This window comes from Condylura cristata, unplaced genomic scaffold (assembly GCF_000260355.1).
Source record: "Condylura cristata isolate star-nosed mole 26May11 unplaced genomic scaffold, ConCri1.0 scaffold00001, whole genome shotgun sequence".
Taxonomy (NCBI): domain Eukaryota; kingdom Metazoa; phylum Chordata; class Mammalia; order Eulipotyphla; family Talpidae; genus Condylura; species Condylura cristata.
Window position 1 is genome coordinate 81,744,031 of NW_004567102.1, and position 13,542 is coordinate 81,757,572.

Here is a 13,542-nt window from a genome sequence, read left to right on the forward strand (position 1 = left end):
GGGGAGCAGAACAGGCTGACTGACAAAGTACACTGCTGAGGGGAGCAGTGGGTGGGTCAGAAGAGGTCTGCCACACCATGTGGGTCGCCTCCCTGGCCGGGGATCAAACTCATGCTGCAGTGACTTCCGAGAGCTTCATAATATGGTGCTTTAACCCATTGTGCCACCAGGGACTGAAACTAGAGACTTTCTTATAGGGAGTTCTTCATACTTCTGTTTCCACCACTAGGAGGAAATTCATCTACACTCACCTTTAGTTTGTTCATTTACTTACATTCATTTGACAAGTCTCTATGAAGAGTCTTTCTATAAGTAGCCACAGCATTAAATGCTACGGGCATGCAGAATTACCATGAAAAAATAGTCAACCCCTGTGCTCACTATGTTTCTAATCTAGTGGGAAATATACTGCTAAGCAAATGGGCACTTACACACATAGAGCGACCACAAGAATGAGAAGATCCTTGATTAATAAGTCATTCTTGATTAGTGTGGCCCTATTCCAGTATGACTGATTCCCTTCCAAAAAGAAGAGGTATAGAAACCCAGAGAGAGTCCTGCATGATGATGGAGGGAGAGACAAGAATGATACATATTTAGGCCAAACAATGCTACTGGTGGCCAGGTCAGCAGCACCAGAAGCTAAGAGAAGGATGAGATGCAGATTCTTACTTGGGAGAAGACAGGGAGAGAGCGATGGAGAGGGCCTGGAGGGGAGTGAGCTTACTTGGCTTTGTTGATGCAGATTTCAGACTTCCAGCTTCTAAAATTATAATTTTCCCTTTCTGAAGCCACCCAGTTATGCAACCCTACATGTAGTTGCTCCTGATTTGTATTAGGAAGCTGGAGTTTCTGTTGCCATCCTTGAAGTCGGCATTACTGATTCAACCCAGTGCCATACAGGGACTGTGTTGAGTCAGCAAGAAACAATCTTGACTTGGAAGGATATTTGCATTTAGACACTCACTCTTTTAGCTACCCACTTTATTTTGAGAGTGGTTAGTTATTTTGAGAGTGATTGGTTAACGGCCTGGGAAGATCCCCCATGCCTCTAAATGACTCTGTCGGTTCAAGGAAAACAGTTTCTGGCTCTCTAAATCCCCTGTGGCCTCGCTCTACAACAGCAGGAACGGTTCAGAGATCAGCGGTTCACATCTGGGGTGAGGAGGCTGAAATAATTCCTTCTTTTTCCTTTTGTTTGTCTTCTCTTCGGCGGTGATTTGTGGATGGAATGTGGGAGGCAGAGTATCTGAAGGGAGGGCCCAACCTTTGCTGAGTAAGTCTCCAACTTGCTTGTGAGCCCCACAGACCACTATTGACCCCAGAATTATTGTCTCGTCCTTTCCCGGCAGGGGGCGCTCTACTTTGACCTCTGGTTTTTCAGCGGAAGTGTTCGTGTGATTTAATACTCAGCAGTTCTGTTACTTGTCAAATTCCCATTGTAACATTTTGAATTTAAGTAAAACAATGGGAAAACAGCCCTCCTAATGGACTCCAGAACTAGATGTCCTGCGGTCATGACAACTGGTGTTTCCAAATTGTGCGTGTATGTGTGTGTTTGTGTGTGTGTGTGTGTTTTCAGGGGATACTCTCCAAAGCTATAAGATACTCCTCATTTTGGCTTCACTAAGGGGCTTGAGTCAAGGAAGGTAGGAGGAGATCATCATGGTCCATTTGTCTGAGGGACTTGCTCTAAAGGGAAGATTGTCTGCTTCCCTCAGAGTCTTTGTGTTGATGACATTTGTAGTGTTTACCGGGAGCATACAGTTATCCAGAAAATTCAGGCTGATGACAATAGTAGTTGAAATGCGGCTGTAGGTCTGCTTCTAGTGAGACAGGGGAAAATGTATGCTCTGAGGGACAAGTGCTTGTTGACTTTTCAAATGTAGCCAGAGCATGCTCTTTATCAGGAAGCGCAGAATAGCTCCCATCGCGGGCCTTCCTGTCCCGCATGTCAAGGCACAGGCTTAAGTACTTCACTTTATAGTTTATTAATTTTTTCTCCTTTCATTTGTGGTCTATGCTCAGACACTGGAAAATAATTTCTTTACTTTCTTCCTCTTTCTCATTTAAGCTGAAATTGATTTCTTTCTGAGCCTATAAGAAAAAAATTAAGCTGTCATTAATACGGTTGCCTGTGCTGAATAAAAATAAAAGACTAGTTTACCTCCAAGCTTTGCTGCATCAGAGGAAAGTGCTGTCCTGGCCCTCTGAGGATTTTGGACATGAGTGTCACATTTTATAACATAAATAAGGAGTAATTGCAGCTAATATAGGAAATAATAGGATTGTTTATTTGGTGGATGGGGGGGTGATTTTTGTGTGTGTTTGGAAAATTAGGAAGCTTGGAGACACTCTTGAATCCATCAGCATCTCCAGAACTCTCCTCAAATGCTTATTGTCATGACAACCATCTCTTCATAAACCAAGGCTCTGACTGTAATACAGATGGGTCGGGAACAAGGTAGATTTGCCATCTGCTTTGTTTTCTCTGAGGGACATTTTTTTTTTCTTGATACCCAACTTTGGTCCCCTTATCTGAAACTTATTGACTTATTTTTCTTCTTGGGGTAGAGTTCTGAGATGAATTATTATCCTATTTCCTTGTCTTTCATCACATACTTATTATTAAGTGGGGAGGAAAGTGTGTGTGTAAACAAATAAGCACATTTTAATAGCATTGCTTTATCTGCCTCACAAAGTCTGAGAAGAGGGGAAATAAAGGCAAGAGTTTAGTCAAAAGTGAGATCTGAAAAGGTAGGAGTCAGGCCATAATTTTCCCAGGAAATAAGTAAAATTGTTCCTACTTTGGAACATTGTCTGATGATCAGTGCTTCCTACCGGGGAGCTTATGCAGTCTATAATAAACTCTGTTTTTCTTATTTTCCAACAAAATGGAACTCAATTCTTTAGGAGAAGAAAACTTTTCTGTCACTAAATAGAGAGAAATTCACCAAGTAAATGAATGGTTACATGGGGAGCAAAGACCAATACCTTCATCCACCCCTTTCAGAGATGTAATGATATTTTCTCCTATAAATTTATTACTGAAACTGAGAATTTAATTTTTTAAAGGAACATATTTAGCATTTCCCAAGTTTGTACATGCTGGGATTAGAATTACAGTATATACAGCCTTTGAAAATAGAAAAACACATGTCTAGTCATTTAAGCTTTTTGTGGTAAATAGCTAAATATAGGGTAAGAAACATATTTCATAAAGTTCATATTTAAAGTCAAACTAATTTCCATCTTGTTTCCTATTTCATAGCTCTTTCACATGTGTTACAGTTGCTAACTCTAGACTTAAAATCCAGAGGAGCTTTTACAATATGGCTCCATTTGTCTTTAGAATCAGAGAAGTTCTATAATTACCATTCTGTGTCAGAGGTAATTTATTTTCCCTCATTTTTATGTCTGTTAGTTTGATATGTAAATATGATCAAGTGCTGGTAGAGGATTAAAATATCCCTGCAAAACTCTCTCACACACAGTATGTACCCAGAAGCATATAGCTGACTGTTCAATAAATACAGGCTGATGTTCAGAGCAGGGAAAAACTGCTAGAAGATTCTGAAAGAATCTTTATACACTTTTGTGGGTATGTCTCATAATTTCCTTGAGTGTAGTTGGGGGGAGATGTGGGAGAGGGCGGAGTTTAGAACCAAGCAACCCTGAGTAAAATTGAAGCTACTTTTGTCTTGGATTTCCTTTCTTACTGAGTAAGGCTACTATAAACTGGCCACACATTGTACCTCAAACCTGTTCAGAGGGAAGACAGTCGTCCTCATTTCATTTATACTTCAGACAGAGGTGGGAAGACAATCTTCCCCATTTCATTTATACTTCAGACAGAGGTCTATGTGGAAAACACCTCAGGTCCACCTAAGAAAGTTATTGTTGGGTGTTTCCTTTCATTTAAAAAAAATGGGGAAGAAGTGAAAATACCCCAGACTTGTGTTTGTGGCGACAATCATAATTATCATCTCATCCTCATATCTGTTTCTTTTTAGCATATTAATGGGGGATGTCTGAGGAACAAGTAATTAATTAATCATGTTTTCATTGTAGTAACATTGGTTTCCAATATACTGAATATAATGTAGGGGTAGCAGGTTCATACCTCCACAGATGTACCACACCCTCCCCACCGCCAAAGAACCTATAGTTCTCCATGATAGTTCATTCATATTAAAAAGTCATACTTTTATTTTAAAACCTCTGAACTGAATTCATTAATTTCTACTCAAATTAATTAGCTGTCAAATGCTAATTGTAACAAGTTTTAAACTAGCCAATCTTTCACATTCAGTTCTTCACTCACCCCTGGTTTTATTGCTTACTGTCTTCTATGAAAACTCTGCTTTCATTTGCAAGGCAGATAGTCACCACTGGGAAGATTCAGTCTCTAGATCCCGTGGCAAGTGAGCAGCAGACAGCGTGAGAGGTGATGAGTTCAGCAGAAGGCCATTGGCCGTTTAGACTGGGGTGGACGAAGATAGCTGCTTTCTGGATTTGCGCTACATCTTGAAGTGCTTTGTGCACAATAAAACCACAAACGACTTTTCTTTTTTTGCCTCACTTTGTTTTTGCATATGTATTTTAGGAGAAATATAACCCACATGCTCTTGTTCCTCCTACTTTTAAATGATGAAAATGTTGTTTTGTAAAAGTTCTTTGAAGTCCAGGAAGTCTTTTATCCTTTTTATTAGGTTTCCTGTATAAAAATAAACAGCCAAGCACGCATTAGGACCACAGGCATACACAAAGGGCCCGACCAAAGCCTGAAGTTTCACTCTAAAGTATTTTAGACCAAGGCATTCTTCTCTGGGTGCTTTGCAAACATAGTGCACCCTGAAAGTGCAGGCTTATTAGGATGAGGGAGGGAGGAAGACAGGTTTGCATTCAGCAGAGGTTCTGGTATTCTGATCATCAGCACCCTGTTTTTTACCATAACCCCAAATGGTCAGTCCATCTGCATCTCACACGCAGGAACTTGCGGAGAGTTTACGTAACCAGTTGGAGGCCACCAGACAATCTCAAGCCAGTTCCACTCGACTTTTCAACTTTTGCACACACTGTCATTACTTCTATACTTATTCTGCAGAGGGTGGGTGGGAGTGTGTCCTTGGGCATGGAAGAGGCGATAGGTTTGGGAGGGATTTGGAACTTCTTAGTCGTTAGACTTGAGGACAGGTTATCTGTTGTAACCTGGGAAAGACAGAGCTTGGTTTTGGCGAGGTAGAGATTTAGTGTGGTGGTTGTGTAGTTATTGTATGGGTCTGGGGGGTTGTGTGAGTACATGTGTTCAATAAGTACTTCCATTTATTACAACAGGATAGATACACACAGCAGTGGTGATGTAGGGCTGGCTCAAAGAGGAAGGCTCATGAGAGTTTGAGACATTTCTAGATAATATTCTTATTACTGTTTATTTTATTGTAACAATGGTACATGTTGCCCATGTTTTATTTTCTAACAGTGGTATATATCTGTTGAGTGGTGCATGACATTATTTATGTAAATGTATTAAACTCATTAAAATTATTGTTCAGTGTTTGCCTTGCTACAAGAGAGTATTAAAGGATCTCTCTATAATGGGAATGCATATAAAAAGAATCTAAACTTAGTGTTTGGAGGTAGGAAGGTCTGTTAAGCTATATCATGGAGTACATGATCTATGGTGTGGCTTTCAGTTTCTAATCTATGGAGAATAAAATGACAAAATGGGAAACTTGAAGAAATGGGGAAGAGTTTCCACGGTCATCAGGTGATTCTCTTATTTTATTTTATTACTTCCTCTACTCCTTTTTTTTTTTTTAACCTGAGTCTTTGGCATGAAGGGAACACAGGTGAATTATTTAAATCTTCTTCCACTGAGTGAAGCAATACAAAAAGAATGCTGTAGACAATTTGACATTTCGGAGCACACCGGGGTCACCATCTGTCTGAGAACATGATGAATTTTTTTGAGGGTCAGGAAACCATTATTTCCTTCTGTAGATTTGCTAAGGGAACCAACCACCTGGCTTCTAGCTTTATCCATAGCACTCCCTGGGGGAAAAGTGACTTTTTTTCCTTCGCAAAATTTCTACTTCACTTTGCAGTGTTGCACACTGTAGCTGTGGAAATAGGAAACATAATTACTGCAGCCTTTAATTGTTCTCATGCCTCTGCTGAAGAGCTATTCAGATTTATCTCTTAATCTCTAGCAGTGCCAGCTACACAAACAGGCACAGTGTATTAGTCATTTTTATCCAAGGATCTCGGCACACTTTCCAGCATCATTTCTAAGAGCCTTGCTATCCCCAGGATGAGAGGGGCAGCTTTAAGTCTCGTTTGCCAGCATGAGACAAGCCCATGTGTGGCTCTCTGTGGGCGTGCAGGAAGGGGTCTGTAAATCCCACAGGAGCTCCTTTCAGGTCAAGACCAAGTTAACCATACTGGAGGAACGACAGTTACTTTGTAGGGGAGGACAGTACGGGAATGTCTTTTTGGTGATAGTCTGGCTATGCACGGGGCGGGGTCTTTGTGAAGACACCTCTGTGCATTTCATTAGACCCCTGCCCTTGACGGGTGGCGAGCTGGACTGAGATGCTTCTCCGATTCTACTACATCCTGTCTCTGACTCAGTTACTAGACTTGTGAATGTGGACTATGAAAAAAAAAAAAAAGCCCAGGTTTGCTTTCTTTTAAAATTTTATTTTATAAAATGGGATTTCTGAACATTTGATGTAATAAACTACTGTTGCTCATTTGGGGCTGTGCATTCTGTTTCAGTGGTTCTGGATACCACCCTGTCATGTCACTACACTAGGAGTTGCCATGTGATGCCAATGTTGGTCACCTTGGTGTCACCTGTACGGATCTCTGTCACTGATGCTTGTACTCATATCCCAGGGGAGTAGCTAGCAAGTGGTGAGGGGTGTCAAATACCTCTTATCAGGACAGTTCCAGTTGAAATTGATTTTTTTTTAAAGATTTATTTATTTGTGCATACAGAGCTGGGGTACAGGCCAGAGGCTCAGGGGTGGTGAGAAGCTTCACCAGAGACAGAGTGGGGAGGTGAGCATGCAGATCAACGAAGTACACTGCTGAGGGGAGCAGCGGGCCGGTCAGGAGAGGTCTGCCACACCACGTGGTCACCTCCGGGGCAGGCGGGGATCGAACTCATGCGGAAACGGCTTTAGCTTCTCAGTGCTGTGCTTCAACCTGCTGCGCCACCAGGGAGGGCCTGAAATTGATTTTTTAAAAGATTTATTTATTTATGCATACAGAGCTGGGGTATAGGCCAGAGGTGCAGGGGCGGTGAGAGGACTCACCAGAGACAGAGTGGGGAGCAGAACAGGCTGACTAATGAAGTACACTGCTGAGGGGAGCAGTGGGCAGGTCAGGAGAGGTCTGCTGCGCCATGTGGTCACCTCTGGGGCAGGCAGGATCGAACTCATGTGGAAGTGGCTTTAGCCTCTCAGTGCTGTGCTTTAACCTATGGCACCACCAGGGAGGTCCCTGAAGTTGATTTTTAAAGGGACATTTAGTCAATGATTGATGCTTGATGTGTATAGATAGTTGGCCCAATATAATTTTGTTTGAGATTTATTATTTTTCTCCATTAGTTATGAGCCATGAGTACTAATGAACAGGTATTACATACCCTAAGGCATTCAGTTCCTCTATGGGCAGAATGGTATCAAGACAGATATAGTAGAAGAAAGGGTCTGGTAACTTCTTTCAAGAGGAAGTCATCTCCCTTTTCTCATGTTCTTTGAGGACGTTAATTGTCATCTTCTCTGCATCTTTTCAGCCCTTTCCCAGGAACTAGCAGGCAGGGATATTGCTCAAGAGTATTATAATGCCAGGCTGTGCGAAGATGGGAAAGAGCGCTGAACACTGAATAGAGGGATTTTTTTTTTTTTTGAGAGAGAGAGTGCTACATTGTTTTCCACAAAGGACCCAGAAATTTTACTGGACTAAGACTGAAAACATTACTAACAAACATACTTCAGACAGATTTCATAATCACCTGACTTGTGTGGCATTGGCAGTTACGGTGAGCTCCTTAGGACTCAAGACCACTGAAATTGTCAGCCTTAAATAACACTAATATGTAAGATTGCTGCCAGATAGAGCTCTGCTGGCTTTCTGAAATTGATCAGGTACATGGGCAGCTTCAGTTCTCTGTTTGTAAAGATATATTTTATTTAGTTATGCATACAGTAGCCGAGGTATAGGCCAGAAAGGGGGTGTGGTTATTGAGAGGACTCACTGGAGACAGAGTGGGAAATAGAACAGGTGTGTCTACTGAAATCCACTGCTGAGGGGAGCAGAGAGCGGGACGGGACCTATGGGTCGGGTCCCTGGCTAGGGATCAAGCTAATGCTGCAGAAGCTGATGATAGCTTGATAGTGCTGACTTTAACCACTGTGCCACCAGGGAGGTCCCAGCTTCAGTTATTTTGCCAGATATTTTGAGTTCATTCCCGGTGGTTGTTCCAGGTTTCTGGAGAGTGTTAAAGAGCCTGGTGTAGGTTTCCTTATAGGTGACATTATCAGTTGACTATAGTTTCCATGTAAGACAGGGGATGAGAAGAGAGAAAACCTCACTTTTGAATATTATTTTTGAAAGTGAGTTTAATTTACAGTATAAATTTATATTGCTATTATGAGACTTCATACAAAAGAATGACGTGAAAACTTAGAGGCATAAAACTTCCCTTGTAGGGTTTATTTAAGCACTGCTCTCTGGATTTTTTTTTTTTTCCCCATCGGGGATTGGGTATTGCTGGAGGGTCCTTCCTGCTCTTGCAGGCAGTGATTCTTCCAGAGCAAGGTTAGTCTACTTTGCCCAATGAACTCATTTGGTTAACAGCTGCAGGTTGTAGAGATGCCTAAAATCCAATCACTGTTTTAAAAATTCTTTTTGCTTTTCTTATGAATAAAGATGCCCACTATCTCTCCAACTGAAAGTCCTGCTTTATCTGGGTGAAACCCGCTCTTGGCGACAGGAAGACACTGGCTCAAGCAAAGCTACACTGATATGAGGCTTGGCATGGCTGAGGGACAGAGCAAAAGTACAGTGAATTTGAACTTTTCCAAAGCAGGTGCTGATGGAGTCACATATCTATGCTTTAAATGAGGACACAATCTAGCAGAACTTATAGACACATGCGTATTTGACATGGATATGGGATAGGATAATTATCTGTTAGAGGTGTGTGAAAGATGCTCAACATCCTCAGTCGTGAGGGAGCTGCAAGTTACAAGTACAGTGGTAGTGTGATGACTGCAACACCTGCTTGAATCTCAGTCATCTAAACAAAAAGGTGAGAGACCCTGGAAAACTAAATTAATATCGGAATGGCGGATTCATGGAAAGGAAGGGGAATGTTAACATTACGTCAAAGAAAATTGATGAGGGTGCCCAGTTGACTTGGGGAAGCTCGCCAAGGGGGCACAGAGTCTGAGGTCCTCCAGCTTGGGTTCTCTCTGTTCTCATCAGATATTTGGTGGTAATGATACTTAAAGAATGGTATCTAAGTGTGTAGGATGTGATTAAAGTTTCTAGTTATTTAATACTGGTCCTGTGATCATTCCAAGACCTCCACGAATACAGAAATCAAATAGGGGAACATCAGACTTGACTACTCAAGGAAGTAAAATTACATACAAGTATAAGTAGCCGACAACAGCATATTAGTGAGAGAAAGCCAAGAAAAGGAGGAAAATGGGGTTTCTGGAGCCAGGACCCAGAGATAAGGAAGAATGGAGGATTGAGGGTAGAGAATGAGCGGCAGAGTGTAATTGGCTGTCAGCAAAAGAACTGGGACCTAATCTAGAAAGCAGCAGCCTCGATGGCTCTCTTGGTTCTGTGATGCTCCTGTTGCTGCGGCATCTCTATCCTGTGCCGCGGGAGTCACTTGATCCAAATTCTGAAACATTTGCTGCTCATAAGAGGGAATGGTGACTATGGTCAAGGGCGCAGGCCCTGGAGAGTATGTTCCCGTTTCTGACCTTACCAAATACATCAGCTGTCTGAACACCTGTTTCTTATCTGGAAAATGAAATCCCCAACTGTTCCTACTTCTTAGTGCTACTGTACTAACAAAGATGAATTAATTGTGTACCGGTGTCACTTAGCATTGTTTCTATTTCACAGTGTGGATGCGATGAATCATTCTTCTTGCTCTCCCTTTTTTCCTTCTCTTCCTCTTTCTCCCACTCCCTTCCCTATACTCCCATTCCCCCACTCTTCTCACTCCTCTTTCTCCTTCCCCTCCTCCTCCTCACCCCACCCACTTCTTCTTCCTTCTCCTCTCTATTAGTATTATTAGGCACCTGCTACATTATCAGTGACATTAGAAAAAGCTTTGCTATCCCAAATAAGACTTTAGAAAATAAGGACACTCTTTAGTGTTTATTACCAGAAACAGTCATAACATCATCATTATTCGTCTAAGCTCATTCTCCCTCAAATGAGCTATTCACAGATGCTATTGTATCACTTTTTTTTACATGATGTGAAAAAAAGCATGACTTCATGAAGTAAAACAGAAATCTAGTGACTTCAGTCCTGCCTATATTCCAATTACTTTTCAATTCCTATTCATGTTTTGCACCTTAGTATCTTCAATTAAAATAAATGATAGCAATGGTCATATAGGGCCCTTAGGAATATCTAAGTGGAAAGCATACAAGTTTGAGCATTAAGTACATAAGTACCGCACTCAAATGAGTTGGTTGTATGAGTTAGTGAGTTTCTGTAGATGTGACACTCAGGCATTAAGGGACTTAATGCCGCATCAGAATTCACTGCTATGCCAGGCTTAGAGAAGACTGCTTAGAGAAGATTGCTTCTGTTACATAAACGTCATTGTGTCTATTAGAAAACAGACCTACCAGTTCCAACCCGTGGTCGCATTCACTTCACAGTAATGAATACTTCGATATTAAATCAGCAGGGTGTCTCTTGTCTTGTTGCAGGCTTTGTGGATTTGACCCTCCATGACCAGGTCCACCTTCTGGAATGTGCCTGGCTGGAGATCCTCATGATTGGTCTGGTCTGGCGTTCCATGGAGCACCCTGGGAAGCTCCTATTCGCGCCAAATTTGCTGCTGGACAGGTGAGTGATCTGACTGTAGCTTGGGGGAAGTTCCTCATTTTTAATCACTCATTTATTCCTGAGGCGCTCTGTGAAGCTTCCACCATCTTTATCAGATATTTCACAAATGAATGAATGCGGGGGTCATAGGATAACTTTCTGCTAGACTGCTTAGCTCACATTTTCATACGCATATCATTTACCTGCTCATCCAGACTTATATTCTGGGTACATAGTTGCTGAGAGCAGTCATTCAGTCATTGAATTCTGAATATGTGTATATATGTGTGTATTATACATATATTTATGTATGTGCACATATACATATGTCTGTGTTTGTGTGCAGTTATCAACTGTCATTTCCAACTTCCTCTTCCTCTTGTATTCTATAGAAATAAAATAATGAATCACTTTGATTTAGTTAAAATCTTTTTTGGGTCCAAGTGCATCCCAAACAAAATAGGCTTGTCATCAGTAAATGAGGAAATTTGACCAGCCTTCTGAAAACCACTTCCAGCTCTAAGACTGCTGACAAGCTACTTGCTTAATTTAGACAATGAAGATTTCAATTTTCAAATATGTTACCTTATTTAGCTTATTATATTTGGGTGGACTTGGAATGCAGCTTTCTTCTTCCTCTTTCAGTCCTTGCTTGGGATAGGGCTTCCACAATATTCAACAGCAGCTACCACCAACTGACTCCCACCCAGCAGCAGCTGCTGTGTGAAACGCTTAAAATGCACGATCTCATTTAATCACACAGCTCTCCCAGGAAGCGTATAGTTTAGACTTTATCAAAGGAAGCTAATTTCAGAAAATTCTGCTGTTTGCAAAGAGCATGGGACTAGCTAGATAATGGTGGAGCCGGGATGGAGCTGAAGCTCTTGCTGGCCTGGGCACACTCGCACGGCTTCCTGTCCTGTGTGCGAGACACACCTTTCCTACTCACACTCTTTCCTGGCCATGCTCTTCCCTGTTCGCAATGCCTCCTTTTGGTCGACTGCTGTCACCCTTGTTTCCAGCTGTATCTTGTCTTTGTGGGCTACATGACTCTTGGAATGGAAAAGAACCATCTTCTAATTGTCTCTTGCAAACTTCTTTTGCCTCTGCTCAGCAGCCCAAGGCTCCCAGGTCGCCCGCGATGCGTCCTCACACCTCCCTCCGCTTCGAGTTGCCACATGTCCTGTCTTGCCTCCCCACACCTGCCAAGCCCCCTGGAGCAGAATTCCAGCAAAATTTCTTTATGTACTGGAGAACTGTACATGCAGTGGTTACTGCTGTCGTTTTGTGTTAATCCAGTGTTTGGAAAACAGTGATGGTTCTGTGCAAGAAGCAGAGGTTGCGGTCAGGGCTATTTATTCCCTAATCACAGTCCCCCAAGATCATGGATGATGACCTCTCATCTTCTGCCTTAGAATCACACTCACATGTATTCTGTCAACTTTCTAGATGCTTCTATGGTGCCCTTTCCTTTCCCTTCCTTTCCTTGTCTCTCTTGTCATTTTCTCCTCTTCCCTCCTGTTTTTCTTTACTTTCCTCTTTTCTGTTCTTTGCACCAATCTCACTAAAACATTTTTTCTTGTGTTGTAGCAGTGTGATCCCATGGCCACATTTTAACAAATTTGTAAGTAGAACTCTCACTGCAGGCTGTGTTTTCATTGAGGGTGTTGGATGGTCACACCTGAGCACATCTGGACTATGGTTTACCACCTCATTCACACCTGCCTTCTGGAACACGCCCTCAAAGCACCTCCAGCCACTGCATCCTGCATTTGAAAGGCCAGTGACATTTCCTCACCTAGTGAACCCATTTTGCCAGCATTGTAGTGTTGCCTAGGATCTTATCAGCCACCTACTTCTCTTTCTTTCCCCACACTTTCATTATGGTTAATTTGCTCCAAACCACTCATGCACAATGAGTGACTTGAAGTGCTCATCTTCTGCGTTTTTTAAAAAAAAGATTTTATTTATTTGTGCATACAGAACTGGGGTACAGGCCAGTGGTGCAGGGGCGGTGAGAGGATTCACCAGAAACAGAGTGAAGAGCAGAACAGGCTGACTGACAAAGTCTACTGCTGAGTGGAGCAGCGGGCGTGTCAGGAGAGGTCTACCGTGTCATGTGGGTCAGCTTTGAGATTAAGGATCAAACTCGCACTGAAGCCGCTGACCAAGATTTCTCACCTTCTGCACTGCTTATGTCTTTGGCTGGGTCATTCTTTATTGTGAGGGTCTGTCCTGTGCGTTTTAGATGTTTGACAGCGTCTCTCGAGCTCACAGCGCCCTTACTCCTGTGATTAAAGCCCAGATGTATCAAGACATTGCTAAACGTCCTCTCTGGTGGGAAGGAGAGGTTGTTGCCTTTATCTCTGATTGCAGCTACTCCACTCTCCAGCCTGTATGTCCTGTAATTACTCTTCTGAGCTTCTCTCCCTGAGTAGGTCATCT

General features: G+C 42.3%; 1 protein-coding gene across 3 annotated transcripts in view; it reads left to right on the top strand.

Moving 5' to 3' along the window:
• The window catches only part of ESR1 (estrogen receptor 1), a 245,118-nt gene that overhangs the window by 170,542 nt on the left and 61,034 nt on the right, over window positions 1–13,542 (top strand). For all 3 annotated transcript variants that reach the window (XM_004673938.1, XM_004673936.2, XM_004673937.2), the window contains one exon: window positions 10,980–11,118. In XM_004673938.1, the coding sequence (XP_004673995.1) occupies window positions 10,980–11,118 (139 nt within the window). The remainder of the gene's footprint in view (window positions 1–10,979; window positions 11,119–13,542) is intronic.